This window comes from Plodia interpunctella, chromosome 14 (genome assembly GCF_027563975.2).
Source record: "Plodia interpunctella isolate USDA-ARS_2022_Savannah chromosome 14, ilPloInte3.2, whole genome shotgun sequence".
NCBI classification, from domain to species: Eukaryota; Metazoa; Arthropoda; class Insecta; order Lepidoptera; family Pyralidae; genus Plodia; species Plodia interpunctella.
Window position 1 is genome coordinate 3,098,968 of NC_071307.1, and position 23,666 is coordinate 3,122,633.

Below are 23,666 nucleotides of genomic sequence, written 5' to 3' on the forward strand. Positions count from 1 at the left end.
TCGAAAGGTCCCAGGTTCGAATCCTACTCGTGCCACATCAGTTTGTATACCAATCTGACTCATGTATAGTAGTTTTCGTCGTCCACCACTTGCTTCCGGTGAAGGAAAACATCGTGAGGAAACCTGCACACTGGTTGATTATTTGACTCTGATATTGTGTGTGAAATGGAGATGGCAATGGAAAACCACTCCATTAATAATGCCAAGAAAGTTGTTGTGTGTGTTTCATTCCACGTAATAACCACGACCCTCAGCCATGAGGAATACGACTATGAAGAAGAAGTCAAATGATGCACCAAGTCATGTATTGTTTTTTCTTTTTATTGATCTATTCAAGCTATAAGAATCAAGAAAAAGAAAAACATACCGAGCACATGAATATATCATGTATTTATTCCACGCTTTATTTGAATCTTGTATTTTGCTTTTAAAATGGCCAAGTATATGTATTAAAACCGTCTGGCACTTCAGCAATATCGAGTAACACCAATGCGATGCAACTATTAGTAGAGTTTAATTAGTTCGATGTCAATAAGCCCGTATATTAATAGCAGTTCCGAGAGGGAAAGCTGAGGCAACAGTTTACCTTGACACTGCAGTATTTATAGCTCACTCTCGTCTGTTATTGGCCCATTTCCTATTTAGTGCCAGTGTTTACTATGTTTCAGAATAGAATTTCAACTTTTTTGTCTTGGCATTTGAACCTATGTATACATGAAATGGGTAAGGTAGTATCTCTTATTATTATCTTCTGGTTATTACATTATTCTTGTTATTTATCTTTTGGTTAGGAGCATTTTCTACCAAGCAAATATGCTAGAATTCCCAGAACATCCCATCAAGCATAAGTTGGGTGCACGGCAGGAAAGTGAACTAATTTCTAAGCTATTAAAATGTCGTTTACTAAGCACAGGTGTAGCCGCCATTGAAATGTTAACGTTTTACAGACTGTAGCTAGTCTATGGGTGTGGTTTGTGGTAGTACACGCCACGTCGGAGCCGGTGACTAAGGTTCGCGGAAATGAAAACCAAAGCCACGATTACAGGTTTGGATCCTATGGAGTATTGATTCACTTTGTGCAATAAATTTCTGATTGAATTAGGGGGCTACTATGAAACATAAAACGCGTAGCACGCCATTGCGTCCAGACGTTCTCTCTAATTTTTTTGACACGACGCGTATACGACATTGATTTAAGAGACAGCATGTGGAAGTTAGTAACGTGCTACGTATTTGTATGGTTCGTGGTAGGCCTTCTAGAACTTTATGAAAAAGAGAGGACGTTGTTTCTGAAAGAACAAGAAGAAGACTTAATTAGAAAATGTATTTTCTGGTTGGGAACCTGCTACCCAGGAATGAATGATTTGGTACAGATGTTCAAAAATCGTAAAATTGTTTTCCCAAAATTAAGTGACGATGGAAACACCATTGCTTGATTTTGTGTGAAAAACAGTAAAAGTATTTGTGCCGATAAAATAAATTACCAATGTTTTAATGGTAAAAAATGTAACAGAAAATCTTAGATTATAGAAATTACAGATTATCTAAAATCTGTGGTAGCTAGGTTACATTACAGCAAGTGGGCAGTAGGGCCTACGACCCCATTAAATACAAGTCTCCACATCACGCGATATCCGGCTACAGACATCTTGACGGATTACATTTACGGTCAGGAGTCGATTGCCTAGGGCCTTGTATTGATCTTTAATAATCTTATGATTACAATTTCTTTTATTTATTCCCATTTATACATCCACCATTAATTCTATAAACGTTATTCATTCAAAGAGCCACGACATAGACTTAGGTATTTACCATAAAGTTGAGCATCCTCGCACCTTCAATTACAGAAATTCACAATATACATTTACGAACCCTGAAAATACAAGTCACGTAAAAAATTCCATAGAAAAATTAATACATGTTTAGGGTTAATAAACAATTATTCATATATTTCTTTTATCTATACAATTATCTCTTATAGTTCATGTGTCTATATCCATCAGCGGCTCAGCTCAGATACTGTTAGTTCTGCAAATTAAACCACGGAGTTCATCCCATCACACATAACTTAAGGAAGAAAATAAATCTCAAAAAACGTCTTTTTATAATACTTTCTTTACCAGAAGATAATGTCAATTTTATTGCTGTGCGATCGACCACTGACCTATAAAAGATTGGATCCCGTAAATTACCTGCAAATGGGATGGTATCCTAATATATTTCTTGGAGACATTTATATAGGTTTGATATAGACTTGAGTGAGTATCAATTGGTTTACAATTTGTATTACAATTCAATGTATACAATTCCAACAATAGTGTCTATAAAAACTTATGTGATAGAATAATTCATATAAATGGAAGCTAGGTCACACAATTGATGTCCTGACCCAGTCTTGAAAAGGTATTTGATCGATTGAGCTTATTACCTGGAAAAACCAACTGTAATAAGCATTAAATGAAGGCAACTACTACAACATTGATTTTAACTTTATATTGGTAAACTCGGAAATACGAATTAAGAGTCAGCTCTTCAAGAAAATGGAGCTCAGAACTGCCTTGTTTAGGTCAAGTACAGACGAACGCATATCAAGTTACCCAACATGAATTTTTATGCCGCGGAAATAGGGACGAATTTGCAATGAATTTAGGTAGTCAATACCCAAGCTAACTGTACTGTTCATTATACTTTGTTGGTGTTAATAAGAGCTAAAATCGATATGAAATTCTTTATTTTCAACATTGCACGTGTTTACGTTATTAAAACTGTCGCAAGGTTGGCTACAAAAGTTCATACCTTACGTAGAAAAGTATGTATGGATTTTTGCAGCCGACCGTATGTTTCTAATAGATAAGCTTACACGCCGACTACCAAAGCGCACTTGAAGAAGTAGCGGCGCAACCAACTTCAATTTAACAAAAATGGTTGATTATCATTGATCTAATAATCACCACCAGAGCCTATGTAAGTGTATTTGGAGGCTTTAACGCAATCTTGATTACGAAGGTACGGTAGTAATATAGATTCAACCTGTTACCAATTATAAATCAAAACATAAACGTCTAGAGGAAACCTTATGGTCGATTCTCTCTTTTGTTCAAAGATCATCTCTTTTAATGCGTGTAAATAATAGCTAACTTTGAGACGAGATACATTGCCCTCTAGATGATGATAACAGAATATGAAATAACAATGGAAATCTAATATCGACATAGCAACAAAAGGCATGTTTTTATTTTACACAGGTAAGCATGGGTAGCGACCACGACCCTCAGTAATGCTTCATATGTATATATATATATGAGTAACTATGTAAACAGACATGAGTTCAGGAGCCAAAAGTCATCCCAAAAGAGTTATTGATAGCTCTCGTTCGCTAATAAATACCGTGAATCGTGCGAAACATGCAATATGGCCGCTTGCCTAATCGCTGGGCCAGACGTGAAAAATGTTTTTCGGCAAGATTGATGATTCCTTCTAAAAACACCCGTCCTGCTGGCCACTGAGTACGCTAACGGAGTAAATAAGTATCCAGAATATGACAAGCATATTTCTATATTAGCATATAGGTAGATAATACTCATGATATTAGGTTATTTTATTACTAGAGTGCGTACAAAATACAAAGAACGATCAACAATACGAGAGAAACGACCTGTCGGCAGTCCCAGGTACCCCCTGGAGATGAAGTTCTAAGAGCCGACTGGCAAAATAGTGGCACAGAACAAAAAATGGAGAATTCTAGTATTGTAGGCCATGAACTAGATAGCTGAGTATTCGAAGTACAGTACATACAGTTAGTTATATATAAACATTACAATAACTACTAATTCCATGGAGTAACCGAAGACGTGAATTTAGTATTTCGTGGCGTGTTGACATCGCAGTAATATTTCCAAATTCACGCTAGAGAGCAGCACTAGCATTATGTTTTGACATTGACAATGACAAGTGTTCTATAACATAGGCAACGGTTTTTTTTAATGCGTCATCTGCATCTACGCTGCGTAATACTACATATTATAATATGTAATATAACTATAGTTAGTAAAAAAGAATTACTCACGATTTTGGTGTTAAGGTGCATAAGCTCCCGCTCGGTGACACGGCGGCGCGCGGTCTCCATTTGCTGCTGACGGTACTGATTGTACTTGTACAGCAAATACATCCCGGGCAGTGCCAGCACCACGAACGGTCGCATCAAACTCGACTGCGTAGCGCGCTGCGGCATTTCGGCTTTAGCATTTCTCCAACACTACTTAACACTTTTCACGCCGACAGTACTTTACACTTGCAGTTTTAATTTACTCGAACGTAAGCGGTGCGACATTTTAATAACACTTTTGACGACGATTGTACATAAATATGTTTTTGTCGATTTTGAGACCATTTTTATTTTTACACTGATATCACTATGGAAGATAATTTTAATCCTAGTCTATAGCACTTCTAGTTCTAAACTACGGGGTTTCTACGTTAGTAATTGGATTATTGCTTTTTAATAGCTATTTATTTACACTAAAGTCATATTCTTCATTACTGGACAGGGACCTGAAACAATAAAAAAATATATTCATAACACTCTTATACCATACCTAGTCTAGTCAGATTGAAATTATATTGAAACGTCAGCCGCTTGTATCATATGCTTAAGACAAACAAGTACTGCCAATTAAGTATTTGATACCAAATAAAGCTTTTGCCTTATCATGTAACTTTTAGCTCATATTAGAAACCTAACATTTTGAATTATTTTATTTGATACAAGCAGTTATATAGGGATTACGACTAGCTAGGACGCAAACAGATATAGCTTGCGACCAAACAGTTATGGGTTGCCATTTGCCAATCAGGCTGTCACAGGCGATCGTATCGCTTGTATCGACACGGTATCAGGCTGAAGCACTGGCACGGGGTTACACCGACAAGGATCTTGTACTATACAGTCTCATCCATTGTGCCGTGTGGTTCCGCCCTAGAATAGGGCCACTCCATATCATCTCTCGTGGATGTCGTATGTTGTTCTTCCGCTGGACATGCAGAATTATTTAATTTTAACTTTTAGTTAAATACAAGCGGTTGATTTCATACTGCTGATGATGATATATGATATATTTGTTATTATTAAATGTCAATTGTTTTCCCATTGGGTGTCGGAAAATATTGCTTCAACATTTTTTTTTATTGTAATTCATATGATAATTAAATTTTCACTCACATCACAGTATCTTCATTAACAAAAAAAATAAAAAAATGTAATGTCTGTTGCATATATAGTTATATGTATTCTTGAAAACAATCAGCCGCTATGTATCCTGATAGTCATTGATAAAACCTCAAGACGTACTTATAGGACGGGTAATAACCTATTAGGAGCTGTGTCATTAGTGGAAGCGATCAATCATTCTATTGATTCCTAAGAGAGTGGTTCTCAGAGCGTTTCGACAACTACGACCGCGCTTTTGTTACAATCTTTCAAATTTTAACAAAGACAAGAATTAGTTACTGTCTACTGTTGTAGTGTGTGTGTGTATTACTATCTGACTTTGAAATAATTAATCTGTATTGTGGTAATGTCCGTTTTATGAATGATTGATTTTGGAAATGATTGCTTCCTCAAGAAAATGGGCCAATTGTGTATAGCATTAGTTTTGACGTGAAAATAAAAAAAAAATAAGATTCAGCTGTGAATTTTTACATCAGGCCCTCTGTCTCACGTCAACTCTCCCAGAGGAAGCTAATGTTGCCAATAATCAGATTACAAGGATACGTGTGGATATGTTACTTAATCGCCTCTTACGACATCAATGGGAGGATATGGAGTGGTCATATTCTGGGGTACCACACGCCACAGTTCTGTTGTATTCTTCGAACATATTAAAATACACTTATAAGCTGTATGGACCAAAATTTCCGATTTCGCGTTACATCGCCGACTTTGTAGGTAGCTAATTTATGGTAATCGATAGAACCGAAGGGTTAACTCCCGGCAAATTGCTATTCGGATCATTATCATGTTATCTGTACCTTATGCACAAAGTGCCGTTTGAGTTGAATTAATTTGATAACTGATAACCACAGAGAGCACGATTCTGTGTTGATAACGCATTTTTTTTTCAATTAGATTGTTATCCATTTGATATTTTACTCTCTCTCGCACTCTGAGCGTTTTCCTGGAGGTAACACCAGCTTTCCTTCCATTCTCAGTTTAAACGCAAACAGCTATAAACTACATTCGTTTTCATTAATTTATAACGGATACACTTTATTGATAGTTATTTCATGTAAATGTGCAATTAAATTCAAAATTAAACTAATATAATACTAAAACTTAGGTTAAAAGTAAAAAAAAAATCATTGTGTCCTAACTATTAATATAACATATTTTCTGAAATGAGAGACCTATTTAAAAAATTACTTTGCACATATATTAATATGTTTAATATATACGAAGGTCAGTCCAAGGACTAGAGCTCAGCAGAATTACGTACACATTAGTGCTACACGAACGGCAAATGACCGCCAATAGTTTGTAGCTCGGAGTCGTTTCACCTAAAACTACCTTCTTGAAAATTTGCACCCATATAGCCTCGAAGTATGGAGACGGACATAAGGTACCTGTCATCCCGGAAAACTAACTGTTCCCGTGGGAAATTTACGCGGGCGAAGCCGCGTCAAAAGCTAGTATTTTTGTAATCTTTCTTTCTATTCGAGTGTATTACCTAAGAGCTCGAGATAATATTTGGACATTCATTCCGTGATTGACATTTGAGAATTATGTCAGGCACGCGAATCAAAAAGCCACCGGTTTATGGTTATATAGCAGTAATATTTATTTCGGGATATAAAGTACCATGTGTGATATTCTGACAGTTATATTATTCCCGTCTACCAAATTAAAATCCTTGTAGTGTATTTTGCGTCTTTAAGTGATAATAATTCTCATTCACAAACTTTCACAATAAACATTTTGTATGTAGGTACTATATTCCCCAGACAAATTATCTTACAAGTTATATTCTATTTATACCAAACATCTAATTCCGTCCGGTACCTAGATATTGAGAAAAAAACATCTTCACCCCTATATATTAGAAGGATAGTGGGATTACTTACTTGGAGGCGTCAAACAAGATCCAACAAGATATTCCAGGAGCTAATGTGAGAGTAGTAGTTGGCTCAGTCTGCTCAATAGGCTAATCAGCTAAAAGCAACTTTGCGAGTTCGCATCAAACGGAATTAGGTTATAGAAGTGCATTTTACTTACGGCGAAATCAACCGGTATGTATAACCATTGAATTGAACATATATGGTAGTCTACATGTAACGAATTTACAATGATTCTATAATGAAATCATTCCGGACCCAAGGATACCCTTATTATGTAAAGGAAACGTGTTAAAAAGATATTGTTATAGCAGGCTTTAATAAGTCTCTCTAGGCAGGTACAACGTTATCAGTCAGATCTAAAAATTATACAAAAGTATGTCAACTTTTACGTCGCTATTTAGCGCTCCGAGTTTACTGCTATGAACACGAGTCTACGAAAAAGCTACGAAGATTACAAGTAGATAAATTGTTAAGCAGTTATTTAACCACTAGCTAAGTAAAATTTTACTTTCGCTTTTCTAAATTTTACTGTAGTTAAAAAAAATATTTTTGTAGAGCCATGATTTGTTTGGATATAATTATCAAAAAAAAGGAATAATAAATATAAATAAATATATTAGGACAAATCACACAGATTGAACTAGCCCCAAAGTAAGTTCGAGACTTGTGTTATGGGATACTAACTCAACGATACTATATTTTATAAATAGATACATATATAAATAAACATCCAAGACCCGGGCCAATCAGAAAAAGATCATTTTCCATCATGACCCGACCGGGGATCGAACCCGGGACCTCTCGGTTCAGTGGCAAGAACTTTACCACTGCGCCACCGAGGTCGTCATATATCAAATATTAACTTATTTTTATTCATGGTCTTCATCCTTCAAAATCAGACCGGATCCGCAGTCTACGGTGAACAAGTGAAACTTCATTATCAACTTGTAATCGAATAACTTGGAACAGTACTGTACTTATCAAACTTATTTATCAGGATCTTTGATCTTACAGCAGTCTACAATATCACCTTTTTTGTATGTGCTTTTGTATTGCTTCAGGTGTTTGGTTTTTTTTGTTTAATTATAATGTTTCCCTTATTTAAGAAGAAGAAAAATAAGAATTATAGCTATATTGTTGTGTGAAATTAATTAAGGCCGTTGCTGACCGAATATGATAAGTAGCGGCACATGTTTTTTCCAAGTGGAATACAATTCGTATACTTCTAAACAGCCAGCCACAATCCTTACATCCTTATAGCCGCGTCTGACTGCACACAACAACACAAAAACAACTGCTCGGATTTTCACCAACTGATAGTGTGATTCCTAAGGATGGTTTAAGTGCATAATTTATTATGTTTTTATCCGAGCGAAGCCGGGACCGACCACTAGTACAATGATAAACGCAACGCTTTGCATTAAGTCTGCATCGGGCTTTATTATGTCTGCCGTATCCCACAGAACTGTACCAGTCTAAACCAAGGTAGTAAAGTACTTTAACTTAAGGTGGTAGCATAGTAAGAGCCATGCCCCATCGCTCTGTCTTGCTACGTTGCAACGACGAAGCACGTCACGGCGCCGTTGTTTTCTATAGGTTTTGACACCCTCTGCATATAATTTCTGCGTTGCCTTGCGGCCGACGTCAAACCGACGGAGCGCGAGTGAACGGGGCGTGGTTCTATCAGTTTCTTTAAACGGAATAACTTACTGGAAGAAAAAGCAAAGATCACGTTCCACATTTATTTTCATTCTTGTCGGAAAAGAATGAGAAGCCGTCTTGAGATCTCGCCGGGAAAATGGCGATTGGACTTTTAATATTTCTCATTTTAAAAGCCTTTCATAGCTTTGTTCTTGAGAACCTGAGACGTTGAGAACAAAGCTTGTAATACTACAGGTGCATTAGTGTTACATTATCTGAACAAAGGTGCATTTGGAAGGAAAATAATAACTGACATCCGAGTTAAGTTTTCTTATATACTTATGTTTTGTGTCGCTTTAAAATAGAAATAAATATAAAATATAAAGGTAAAAAAATTTCACAGTTTGATCCCTTACTATAAATAAAAGAATCTCGAATCTCACGATTACGATGCGTAAAATGACAAAAGCCGATTTAAAGAGTACAAAGTAAGTAATATAATTATAGACGAAGTTGAAGTTGCACGATAAGTTGCGTGTAACACCCTAGACCTCATTATTGAGGTCAAACGCACTCAAATTATTAATAAGAAAAAGAAAATTTTATAGATCCTATAGATCGGATAATGGCTTTACAATGAATAGGTAGGTAAAGTCTAACTCGACGTTGAGGTTTGGAACTAGCTCTATAAATAACACATTTCTGATTGACCTTTATTTTCTCACTAATTTGGTCGAAGAAATAATAAATAAATAGGTTAAAGCAATATTTTGCTGACACACAAAGTCATAACTCCCCGAGATTGTCGTTTCAATTGTTATAGTTTATTGTCTCGCAGTAACCGTGGTATTGTATTGTACGGGAGAAATAAAACGAGAAGGCATCTTTCCACACACGATATTACTTATTTAAAGACTAATATTGTGTTTTAATATTTATCACAAATAGCTTCCATATAAGGATAAAATTACTTGGTAGGTAATGTTTCTTCATCCTTGTAAGTATTAAATCTGCCAAATAACAGAAAAAAATATGGTATTTTTTACTTGATTTTATTTTTATAAAAATATTAATTACCTACACAAAATTTGATTCAATTCTTTGATCTTGAAATCTAATCTAATTTTTTCCAGTTCTAATGTTTACTTACGTTTTAGGAATTTTGAATTTGAAAAGTTTCAAAATTCCAAAAACGTAAAGAAGTTTTGGATTTTCCCAAAAAAAAAAACAGTTTTTTACGCGTGTTGGTCGCGAGCAAATGTTAACTTTATTTACAGCTATACACTATCGCCGAACTCAGACAGACACCGACGCGAATATATTTTGTTGTGATACATTGCGTTGTTTGTATTAGAAGTTTTATTTACCAAAACGAAAATTCAGCAATGTACGTCGAAACCGTCATTTAGGGAACTATTTGCCGATATAAGTATAGCCGGTATAATAAGAGTATAGACATGAGAGCGTGTTGTCCACATCCCGCCGCATCGCTTCAGCAAAGCACGGTCGGCCTCCGAGGTTTCATTCAACTGTTCTTGACAAATTGTTATTGAAAATAAACCAGGCTGCTTTTTCTCTTTATTTTAATTATTTTTATGCGATGACACGTTGCATCTTGCACCATCATAATTATGTAAATTGATACACTGCATAATGGGCCGTGCACAACGAACGCGTATCCAGCACGTGTAAAGCAAAATTGTACCTACAAAACTTTGTCCCACGTGTACATTTGTTATTCCATACAATTGTGCAGCAAATGCTGCTTGGTTGTATGGAATAGGATGTACAGGAATTTGATGTGCAGGGGCCCTAAAAGTACCTTTAACGCTGCCGTTGGAATCGTTCTAATTTCGCTAAGTCCCTATGTCTCGGGTGGAATCTTATAATTCCATTTTGCAACAGATATCTTCAACCGATTGAGCTGAAATTTAGTGCATACGTTTAGTTGGGTTAATAACGCATCTTTATTATGATAAACATAACTTGATGGTGCATCTAGGAACGGTTCCAGACATGGAAACTCCACAACGGTTAGCTGCTCGGACATGATTTTTTTGTCAGACACTGAATGCAATAAGATAAGATCCATATAAGATCTCTCTGACAACATTACAACCTTGTATCAAAAATGACATTTTGTAAAAAAAACTTAGTTATTAACGCAAATTTTATCAAAATAATTGTCAAATCCACTTTAGTTTAAAAAGTGTAGCCTTTACATCAAGTATCAATAAAATAGCAATCAATGCAACTTTACAAGCACACTTATGCTTGTAAAGTCGCATTGATTGGTTATTGATATTTTGAATTAAATATTTGACTCGCCAACTGACACGGTTACCTACATTACACTCTGCGGACACTTGTTCTTGAATTTTTAATCTTTGCCGTTAAGAACATTTATAAAGGAAAAGTTTTGGATTTTCGAAATATAAATATATAAAACATAATACAGTGCAAGTACTCTGTTCTATTAACTATACTACTGGAGTATTATTTAATCTGTGACTATACTATAACTTGATCAGTGTTAGTAAATAAATAAATAAATATATTATGACAAATCACACAGATTGTGAAAAGTCGCATTGATTGGTTATTGATATTTTGAATTAAATATTTGACTCGCCAACTGACACGGTTACCTACATTACACTCTGCGGACACTTGTTCTTGAATTTTTAATCTTTGCCGTTAAGAACATTTATAAAGGAAAAGTTTTGGATTTTCGAAATATAAATATATAAAACATAATACAGTGCAAGTACTCTGTTCTATTAACTATACTACTGGAGTATTATTTAATCTGTGACTATACTATAACTTGATCAGTGTTAGTAAATAAATAAATAAATATATTATGACAAATCACACAGATTGAGCTAGCCCCAAAGTAAGTTCGAGACTTGTTTTATGGGATACTAACTCAACTATATTTTATAACAAATACATATATAGATAAACATACAAGACCCGGGCCAATCAGAAAAAGATCATTTTCCATCATGACCCGACCGGGGTTCGAACCCGGGACCTCTTGGTGCAGAGGCAAGCACTTTACCACTGCGCCACTGAGGTCGTCGAAAAATTTAGTAAAATAAAACAATTGATGCGAAGAAGCCTAGGTACTCCACATTGTCTTCTTTGTCGAGTGGACTTATTCTAATTGTAGATATAATTAAATTATTTTGGAATGAATACTTGTCACGCCCGGTCCATTATGCCCTCATTAGATCTACATTACTTGCTCAGACACTGAATTTCGAAAATAACAATCTTTCGAATCTTGATTTATTATTAATTTTAAGAAGGGAGATGCTCAGTTACAATTGTTAATATCACACTTATATTTTGTCGGAGAAAATGCAGTGGAATAAAAAAAGGTCAAACAGTCCACATATAAAACCTGAGGTAGGTATCCTACATCCTGTATACAATACATCTGGTTCCGGAGCGATACACGTGCCGCAACTTTCTGTATCAGGAGACATCGCAACAACTCCACTAAAAGTTGCCAACAACATAAAACAAATGTTGAGTTCGTTGTGTAAACTGGGCTTTGATTAAAACACATTGTACTGCACAATTTGAGACCTTTTTACATTATTATAAGGTCTACATTTGATGTATGGGGTTACAGCCTAAACAAAGTTGAGAGTTAAAAGGATCATTACAAATATCGTACGCCACTTGTAATTAAAGCAATTGTCCACATCATGTTGGTTTGTAGCATGTGAATATGTTATTAAGTCAAATGAAAACTTTATAAAGCTCCGGGTAATAAAGGAAGATATTAAAAAATATCGCTGATTCCTTAGTGACATATTATTATCATATTATGTGATACATTATATTATGTCCTTCAAAAAATAAGCGATGAAAATATGTTCGTAATTCTCATGCGCTCAATCAATAGACTCAATAGACATCTTCTGGATCTTCATCATGGATCTTCTGGACATTCATCTTCTTCAATTCAAATTTAATAAAATGATTTTCCTCACATTTTAACACAGTACCTATAATATATTTTACCTAACTTTTAAAGGTCACGTTTCGTAAACTCCGCTTACGAGTATACATTTCCACAAAATCCCGTGTATTATTTTAATCGGCTTTATTCGACTCACCTCACTTTCAAAGGTCAGGGATTGTTAGGGTACCTGCCCTATTTTGTGGCAAATGAGTCTGACAACGCTGTTTTACAATCCCTTTGTTTCTGAAACCCTTGGTAATGGACGTGGGATTTTAACGTCGTTCATTGTTACTTTCCCGCGTAAATTGAATGTGACATGTCTATTTCAAAGATCGATTTCGTAACTTGATTCATGCATGTCTGCGTCGCTTTTCGCGCCATCAAATTCAGATTGCATTTTTCACTTTTAAAATGATTTTGATTTTGTATAAAATACCAAACATTTTATAAGTTCATACATGGTATAAAATGGACATATATTGAATAGTAGTCAACGTACATCTATTTTAACCGTTTAGGTTAACCTAGCAACGGCCACTGCTGAGAAGAAATGCCGAAATAAACTCATTTGAACAGTGTTGGTCCTTATCATGCCAGAGGGCTTACCATTGTTGTTTCTAACATTTTTTTTCTAATAATATATCAAAGTACATAATGTACATAGTTAACATATGATTATCTTTATAACTATAGACGATTCTAAGCTATTCTATGACTCGATAACAACCACTGCATGATTTAACAGTGACCGACTAAGTCGAGAGGACTAGGGAATAACTTTAACTCACTATCGGCGAACTGACGGATACGTTTCTTAGTTTATACGTAATCTTCTTATTATCTCAAGGAAGAACAAGCAGTTAACGCAGAAACCGCCAAGTACGACGAACTGTTTGCCAATAGTATACCTATAATCAAGGCAAGAAAATATACGTTAGGTAGATTCACTAAAAACATGCTAAAAACGTTATAATAGGTGACCTAGAATGACCTTACCCCTAACATGTTACCTTTTCTCTGCATCACCTCTTGATCACTGATAGATAAAACCGCCTTTCCATGTTATTGATGCAACTTTTAGGTATTTTATAAATTTGAATCTCGTTCATTTGAAACGGACGTGCTACAGAACATGAAATTGCCGGAGCTCGTATGAATTTGTGATGCGAGCAGCTTTTCAGCGGAGTTACGAGCTAATACCTCTCTTCATTTTCTGGATAAAAGTATGTATTTTAAAGCAATATAAAATAGTTATTTACGAAAATCTTGTGATGAATTTTAAAAAAAGCTAAGGATCTTTTGGAAGTATTTGAAGAAAAATCCAAATTTAATGGAAGTTGTTACTTGATATAAGCTGTATTTTTAAATATACTTATTTTCTCAACGATTTTCGTAGGTGAAAAAATACAGAAGTCACGTCTCATCGCATACGAGGTAAATAGGGTCAAGAGTCAAAAACGACATAATAGCCAATCAGTGGAAAAACAAATCATCAATGATCCTCTAGAAATTGTATTAGTATCTATATATCTACATAATTTTCAGTAACCAGCTAACACAGAAGAATTAGTTTTCAGGGAAAAAATATCCTCTACTAACTATTTTAATTACGGACGACGATTTTAATTAGACAGGACGCTCATTTATTTTTTACAATTCTTTGCTATTTACTTCCCCGCTAAATTTCGTTTCGTTAGGTAGGTACATATCTACCTACTGAAATATCGGCGTTCACCGGGGAACAAGGTGACATTCAGAAAAGGTTGAAAGTAAAATGATGTTATTCTACTTTACGTAACAAAAATAGCACAGTCACAATACGTAAAGAAATTCTTCTACTAGCGACCCGTCCCAGCTTCTCTCGGGAAAAACACAATAAATTATACAGCTAAACCTTTCTCAGGAATCACGCTAACGATCCCTGAAAACCGCACGTAAATCCATGCAGTCGTTTTGGAATTTATCGCGAACAGACAGACGTATTGTATGTTTTTTCTTCGCTACCAGACCACAACGGCAATGGCTTTACGCTGGAGAAAAGTGACTCAAAAGGTAACTTAACAGAACTCCCGTCATAAAAAAAGGTAATAAATCTCCTGGAGATACGGGTAACACATGATCGCTCAACTTGGCCGAAGACTGCATTTTTGATTTCACTCTGCGTATGTAATTCTCCAGACACCAATCATGCGCCTTCGCATTTGGTGTTCGGTTCTTTAGTAAAAATAATTTATTCATTTATTAATTACATAATCGATTGTATTGTTTGCACCATTATGAACTAGAGTTATGTGTTGTATACTGTTAAAACTATCCATTTATCTACTATTCTCTTTTGGTAAAATAATTTTAGATGAAAAGGTGCTTATCGAATCTTCATGATTCCACTTATCTATTGTCTACGTCATTTATGTATTGAAAGTTTCTTGAATAGGTCATGTTTTATGCGTCTTTTTTTTAATTTACTTAATGGAATACATAAAGTAATGAGTAATAAACAGTACTATGTGGTCTAAAACACTCGCACAAATCTATGTTGGTGTGATAATAAAAGGCACATCAGTGGATATCAGCAATAAAATTATTGCGAAGCAAAATTATACTATACATCTAATACATATACAATCTAATCTAGACGAAGAAGGAGATACAATCTTATCCTTACTGAATAAAGCGGTTATGTAAAACATTCCACAAATAAGCAAAGAGAATGACTTCATATAAACCCTCTGGAATTACGTCCTTTGTGAACGAAAATACAGCTATTGTTGCTCGGATCTGCTTTTAATTAAAGCCACATTTACTTTCTCATATAAGTATATCGTTTGTTCCCCAACAGTTCCATTGATTGTATTTTTGAATAGAGAATATTTCTCAATACGGATTAAATAACGCAAAATCGTGAAACAACAATTGTTTGAATGACTCGCGTACTGTCACGCGAGCAGTAATTGGCATCATGTAACACGAAGGTGGTATACCTGCACATATGGACTTGGCTTCAAGGGCACATCCCGACCTTAAACTACGACCTGACTCACCTCATCAAAACAACTGCACTCAAAGTCAATCGTACTGTATACTAAAGGAAGACACTACGGGCAGGTAGCACACGAGCATCACGCACGGGGAGTCTCAATTGACATGTTTCGGCCATACGCGAGGGTTCTACCGGGTTCTGGCCAGCGTTTTAGTGATGATGAGGGGTTCCGACGATGCGGGGCTCGGCCGGACGGCGGGCGAGCGCGCTAGCCGGCGCGCCGCCTTTCTTTGACTGAATGCCTCGTAAGCGGTTTTTGCGCAAGCGTACTTCGAAGCAGGATCGGCCGAAACTCGCCCTCGAGTCCACAATCAAAAAGGACTCAAGTAACCATCAACAACAAGCAAAATTATCTTCTTTTTCCTTGGCTTGTAGGTTGAAGATTTCCGAGCTCGATTTGTGACATGGTATGTGTTTGTGAAGGATTGCGTGTGCCGCACTGCACACGATAGTAATTAAATATATGTTTGACAATACCAGAGGCTGTACTCTGCTGATGACGTCAATGTGCCGAGATGAACGCCAACTCGTGTGGAAAGGAAAGGGTTGTCGAGGATTCCTTGAACATCAAACGTATCCCTTACTACTTATCATCTTCGGGAGATTCCTTTTTTATTTACCTGTTATTTACATTTCAGGTATCTTTTTCAATGTTAGGTAGGTACAATTGTCTCGAAAAATACGAATGTAATGTGCAAGCAATAGTTTTTTCAGTAGGTACAGCGTTTTTGTTCAATAAAATGAACAGGTAAAGATAGATGCTAGTGGCTAGGAAGCTATAAGCAGATTGTTTGCATACCGGTCGTCGCTCTTGAACCGATTATTTCTGCCTGCACAATCTGCATCCGTAGAAATAGCTCGTGACTAGGTATTAATACTCTGTGGTTCAGGTAGAAGCACTGAATGTGAGCTAAACTGAGTTTGGCCATAATGAGTGCTGGCGTGCTCCGTACTTGTAGGTATCTATATCATCTATAAAGTAGTTTAGTTGGAATGTAAAATATTTTTTTTGTTTACCTATGTTTTTTGTGTTTCAAAAAACATGATTACCTATGTTTTTTGTTTGATATGAAGAAAACAATGATGGCAAATTTTTTTAAAGCATTATTATAAGATATATAGATACATTTTTAAAATTCCATAAACTGCTGATGTTTTCTCAAGCCTGTTCAAAAATGAAAGGCAAAGATTTTTCACTGCAACAACCTCTTGCATATCAATTTGAAGCAGGAATTTTAATTCGCACAGCCCTCAACTTCGGGTTCGGTTTGTTAAAGTTTTCTTTAGATGGGATTTAAAAACGGGTCGCAGTATTGTATTAGTCTATTTTTTTATTTTTTATTAGTGAATATTAGCTGAATTATATTATAGACAGGTTTTGTTAGATAACAAAATCAGACTTTGTTGAAAAAACGTTCTTAATTAAAATACGGCACGAATATAAATATAGGTTTATAAATAGACTGATAATTTAATATTTCGTTGAGCGCATCTGATCGACGCAGCGTTCTCAGAATATTTTTTAAATGATAAAGAAAATAGTGAATTTATTAACATTTTACTAAAAATACTGTACGGTATTGTTGTGTTCTGTTATAAATCAACCTAAAGCATATAACCCAAAATTGAATAGCATAATAAAAATTTGAATAACATAATAATAATTTCTACTCGGAGAACTTCAATCGTAATTTCACCAACGTAATTCAACCTTCGATAGCTCAGTTGGTAGAGCGGTGGACTGTAGAGGAAAATATTCATTGACATCCATAGGTCGCTGGTTCAAATCCGGCTCGAAGGAGTGAAATCAATCTTTTGCGTATTTATTTTATTTATATTTTTTATTTTACTGTAACATGGATGCAGTTATGGAAAAAAAGGAATATCGATGTACTAGCTAGGAATATTTCGTCCAATGTTATGCCCGGAGCGGCATTAGCCGTTAGTAACGAATTTTACTGAGCGCCGCCGTTCCCTATATTTGCGGGAAACCAGTTTCCTGCAAGAAGAAACCAACCCGTACCCAGGTACGAGTTGGTTTCTTCTTGCGTTGATACAAATCTATTAATACTAAGCAATGTACCTACCTACGTTTCGAACGACATCATAATTGCCGATAGTTTATAGATTGCTGGCATGCAGATATAGGAAAAATTGGTTACTGGAATTATTTAATCTGTAACTAGGTGTATTCTTTATTTCATTCTTGGTCTATGCCAGCAATATACTAATCGTCGAACTCAGACTGACAGACAGCCGACGCCAAGAATGAACATTGCGTAGTTTGTATGAAAGATTTTATTTACCGCAATGAAAAATCAGCAATGTATCTGCCAGTTCGACACGATAATATAATAATATAACTAATATATAACTAAGGAAAAAAGTGAGAAAATAATGATATAAACCGATAAAAAACAGACGCTGCGGACAGGATTCGAACCTGTGCGGGTAGAACCCAATGGATTTCAAGTCCATCTCCTTAACCACTCGGACACCGCAGCTCTTGAGCTGCTGGTTCAAATTAGTAACTACATGATATAAACATGAAAAATATTAAAAAAATTAAAATATACTGTCGATTTCATAACTTTTCAATTATTCGTCATATATATATTACCTAAATAAATACTGAACACGTCAATAGTAAGAAATATTACATAAGTAGGTTTATTCTAAGTTGTCAGCACAGTTGTACAATATTTTTTTCCGAGTTATTCCAATAATCAATAACAAAACAAGTTAAAAAAGTAAATGTAATGATAATAATTAGAAAATACTACAATACTATATACTTTTTTTAAAGTAAATAAATATTTTAACTCCATCTGTATTCACTAATTGAAACCATTTCACTAAGTTTTATGTTTATGCTACTGCCCGCTAGGTGGCACTAAAACGATATTAATATTCAACGCTAGGTGTCGCTAGAAGTATTTTATTCATTATACAATATAAATAGTACATTTTATCAAACGTTGGAACCGTTAGGGATTTAGTAGGGGAACGGTTACCTATATACCACAGATTAGACAATACTTCCAGTAACTATATGCATGAACATTGCGTGGTTTCAACAAGAGCTTTTATTTACCGAATTAAAAAACCAGCAATGTATACCGAATCCACCAAAAATCGGCAAACTGTATCGAGATATTGTATAGCTGGCATAACAACAATACATGCGACTACAAGACAATATTTATCGACATTACAGACAAGTTCTCATGATATAAAAAGTTTATGACTATTTTATACCACTGTAGCCACGGTAATAGGTGTACGGCAATAAAAACGGTAACATCGTTCCTGTTTCTATACATTTTAAAAACAATAAAACTCTTTTAGAATCACTAACCAAAACAATAAAGTACACAGTCACTACGATAAGGGCTGGGAAAATTCTTTAAAAAAAAATATTATTATGTTCCTCCTTTAAAATCTGCGGCATTTATTCCGGTTCATTGAGATGCTTGCGTGGGGATATGGATCCAATACGTAGAGGCCGTTTGGAGATTATTAATAAGTCTCCAAAGGAAAGTAGATAATACTTGTTTATGTCGTACGTATCACTGAAAATACTCAGCATTACAGCAGGTATTTGTATTTACTTCTCCTTACTTGTTACCTTAGGTATTTTTTATTTTGTGCTATTTATTACTTATTTTATTTTTATTTTTATATGGAGATAAATTCAAATATTTTGTTTTAAACTAGTAAATGTGGTCCAAAGTTATAATTTAATTTTAAACTCGAGTTTTAAAAAATAGGATGAAAACTTTGTAAAGCTGTGTAGGTACATATTTATGCAAAATAGGATAACTTGATAAAGAGATATCTTAAATATTTGTCAATTTAAGTAAACTGGCGCCACCGACCTATAGTATCGGGAGCTTATGGGGTATTTAGCTGTAAATGTTTGCAAAGGAGAGAGATAACATTCTGGTATGCGCACACGCAGCTGTACAAAAAATGTGGCGCCGAGCCGTTGCGTTTTGTGCATAAAACTATTGATGAGTGAATAAAGAGATATATGTCCTTATCTTGTACAAATAACAAAACGGTCAAGACGCGCCTTTTCATTGTGAATCCGGAATTCATCTTAAGAAGTTAGAATTGAGGTGAATTTGTTTATCCATACTAATATTAGGTATAAAGAGAAAATATTTGCATTTTTATTTTTTTTTGTTTTAATTAATAATAAATAAATAAAATAAATAAATATATTAGGACAAATCACACAGATTGAGCTAGCCCCAAAGTATGTTCGAGACTTGTGTTATGGGATACTAACTCAACGATACTATATTTTTATAACATATACATATATAGATAAACATCCAAGACCCGGGCCAATCAGAAAAAGACCATTTTCCATCATGACCCGACCGGGGATCGAACCCGGGACCTCTCGGTTCAGTGGCAAGAACTTTACCACTGCGCCACCGAGGTCGTCAAAAATAAATAATTAATAATGAATAAACTCAAAAACGACTAGGCCGATTTTGATGAAATTTGACACAGAGATAGGCGAAATCTTCAGGACTTATAGGTTACTTTTTATTATGGTTTTACGCGAGCGAAGAAAATGCAGTTCCCAGGTTTGACTCCTACTCGTGCCACATGAGTTTCTATACCAATGTAGCTCATATATAATAATATTTTTTATTGACCACCATTTATTGATCATCTGCCGGTGAAGGAAAACTTCGTGAGGCGATGAAAACCTGCACACTGGTTGTGAATTTAAGCACAGGTAGTGTGTATGAGACTACTTTTCTACTAGATGTCGGTAGGTAGTCGTAAAAGTCATGTCAGATGCCTTTAGGCGACTTGAATAAAACTCTCGCACTTGTTCGGTTGTTGTAGCAAACTACGGAACCCTATACACTGTGCATGGTTCGACACGTACTCGGCCGGTTATTAATTTCACAAAAAAAGTAAAACGCTTCTATCAAATGGAGATTCCCTTGTGATGTAGTGGTTAAAAAAAATCAAGTAATGTAACTTATTACATACTTAACAAAACCATACATCATCATCATCATGGGGCCATCTTCGAATTGAAGTTTGCGTACATAAACAAGTAAAACTTAAACATAATTTAAAGTGGTGGTTTTAACAATGCTTACGCAATAAAGTAAGCAAAACCATTATGTTCAGGTACTTTACGACCACATACAAACCAACACTTTCTTTCTCTCTTTGTTTACATGCGGCGCGTGCGCCACTCACGTACGCAAATCGATTCCATGAAGATATCGAATCCGATTATCGATTGAATCGATGTTGTCTATCGTCATCATGGTCGTCATGGACGTTACTTTAAGGAAATCGGCGTCAAATTACGGCAATGAATAAACAAATTTGATAAAAAAAACGATCACAATGTGAACTGAATGTCAATAGATTTCCTTATTTTTATTGTGTCTTGTAAAGTTTTTCTAGACATTATAGTATACTAGCCGCCCGCCCCGACTTCGCTCGGGTAAAACATAATAAATTATACACCTAAACCTTCCTCAGGAATCAAACTATATATAAATAAAACCCGCATCAAAATCCGTTGCGTAGTTTTAAAGATTTAAGCATACATAGGGATATAGGGACAGAGAAAGCGATTTTGTTTTATACTATGTAGTGAAGCAACTATAGGTACCTAAATCAGACAATTCGATAAAACGCCTTGAAAGGAGTCCTCGGAATAAATAGGTTATAAAAAATTGGCTATGCCAGTTCAAATATTGTCTACATGGATTTTTTAAGTGGTGATATATTATTATATATTGCAATGTCATCTTATAGCCGACAATCTTCCTGACAACTAAAAAGTCATTTACTGATGTCAAGTAGCCTCCGTTATGGGTAATTACATAAGAAATACTTGCTATAATCTATCAATTATATATTCAGAGCTGTGGCTGACACACTATCCCCAGACTGACCACAGCGGGCTCACGGGGAGGCACAGGTGACGTGCGGCCTTCATTTACGTCCCAGTTGTCAACTCCGTAAGGAAATACGTCTATGTTGTATCTGTTTAAAGACCTAGTTGATCCTGCTACAGATTCATACACACATACCCTGAAATTTACCGGAGCCTATCCAATAAATTGCAGGGCAACATCTTACACTACCTATACTTCAAGTTTTACATCAAAAGCCTAAAAAGGTCTATAACGGAACCATTCGTCCGGATCACTTTGTTGTTCGTCCGTCCGGCTGTCCTGTGTCTGTCAAGGCCATGATTAGGTATATTTCTTAGGACGCTTAGAGTAAGTTGCACAAGTTAATTTTGGCGTTGACTTTAACCTTGAGCGTAAATGTACGGCAAAGAGTTGGTTGCACCAGTCAATCCACCCTAAGAGGTGTCAATCAAATTGAAATGTAAATCAATCTATTGCTCTCTGTGAACTGTGAAAAAATCAAAAACTTATCGCGTAGACGTAATAACAATGGAACAAATGTTGTGTCTCGTTTGAATTTCTCTGAAGTAGAATATAGTGAAATTATTAAATCTTTCATTGCATTATTAGTATCATTCGTGACAAGACACAGGAATGCATACATAAATACTTACTTTCATGGCAAATGAGTATGCTCCAGTAGTTTCCATACAATCCTTTCTCTTTTAGCAATGCTAGTAATATTAATCATGTTTTTTTCCCGCTTATTACCTTTGAAACTTTAATTTATACCCAGCCAGGTGATTTAGAAACATACCAAACGAAACCGATTTGTTTACACATCGCATGCCCAAAATGCATTGAAGTGTCCACTCCAGATAGCGTGACATTTGGTACACAGCACGGCTGATAACGATTGATAAGATGTCTCCGTTAATTTTGGTACTTTCAATATTGGCAAAGGAATAACATTTTGTGGTGCCATGCGCTCGGGTAATACTATAAAAAATATACATCTAAAACTTCCTTTTCAAACAATATTAAAATAAAAACTTGCATCAAAATCCGTTACGTAGTTTTACAGGTCTCAGTTTTCATAGTGACAGACAGCGGGAAGCTTTATTTTATACTATGATAGTCTGATAATTACAATAGTAGGATGGAATCAATTATACCTACATAATCTATGGTTCATGCAGACTCAAAACAACAATTATTCAGATGGGTTATGGGTATGGGTTACGCTCGCAAATAAATTTATATTCGTGGCATGAGTGGGATTCGAAACGCAACCGAGAGCATGCGGAGATCCCTCTCGAATCTTCCTCCGATAGTATTTGGATATCAATTTTCATGCAGTAACCAACCAAGAGCAATAACACCTCTAAACAATATAATGGCCAAAAAGTGTAATAAAAAACATAAAACACCAAACAATGGCTTTGTTTTCCACAAGGAAATAGCATTTGGTAATACTAATCCCAATTGTAGGGTATTATGTGCTTTATTGTAAGGTAATAGAGGCCATATCCTTGGAAGTAATCTTGATTCTTCGTAAATTGCAATGACCGGGAGTATTCGTCTAACGTTATAAGGGTTGTCGAGTTTCAATATTCATTTTGTCGGATACCTAATTGCATTTTTTGATATAATTTTGCTTTTGTTACGCTATAACTTGCTTCAGACAATTTCTAAAGAAACAATTTTTCAGTTGATCATCTGAATGAAATTCAAAAGCAATAAGTTAATACAATAGCCTAAAAAGTGGCACAGTAGGCAACCCTAAAATGCATACAAGATATCGACAGATCTATAAATCAAATTTATTTCGTGATGAAGTTTAGTTCACATATGAATCAGTATTAGACTTCTGACTGTATCAGTTCTCATGAACACGGAACTTATTTGAGCCAAAGAATGATTTAATGTACTCAAATTAAAGTCGTCCAAGCTAAAACTGCACTGTACAGTCAACCGCATGTCAAAG

At 35.3% G+C, this 23,666-nt stretch overlaps 1 protein-coding gene and 2 non-coding genes across 3 annotated transcripts in view; 1 reads left to right on the forward strand and 2 right to left on the reverse strand.

Moving 5' to 3' along the window:
* Nucleotides 1–16,022, reverse strand: part of LOC128675281 (uncharacterized protein) — a 47,652-nt gene extending 31,630 nt beyond the window's left edge. Inside the window, exons 1-2 of the mRNA XM_053754587.2 lie at nt 15,775–16,022; nt 4,070–4,554 (exon numbers count right to left, since the gene is read on the reverse strand). Coding sequence (XP_053610562.1) covers nt 4,070–4,234 — 165 coding nt within the window. The 5' untranslated portion in view covers nt 4,235–4,554; nt 15,775–16,022. The remainder of the gene's footprint in view (nt 1–4,069; nt 4,555–15,774) is intronic.
* Nucleotides 16,023–17,483: 1,461 nt separating this feature from the next.
* Nucleotides 17,484–17,574, forward strand: TRNAY-GUA (transfer RNA tyrosine (anticodon GUA)). Its single transcript is given in 2 exon segments — nt 17,484–17,520; nt 17,539–17,574. It is a non-coding gene; the product is annotated as a tRNA-Tyr (tRNA).
* A 621-nt stretch (nt 17,575–18,195) lies between these two features.
* TRNAS-UGA (transfer RNA serine (anticodon UGA)) lies at nt 18,196–18,277 on the reverse strand. The gene has a single exon. It is a non-coding gene; the product is annotated as a tRNA-Ser (tRNA).
* Between the last annotated feature and the right edge of the window lie 5,389 nt (nt 18,278–23,666).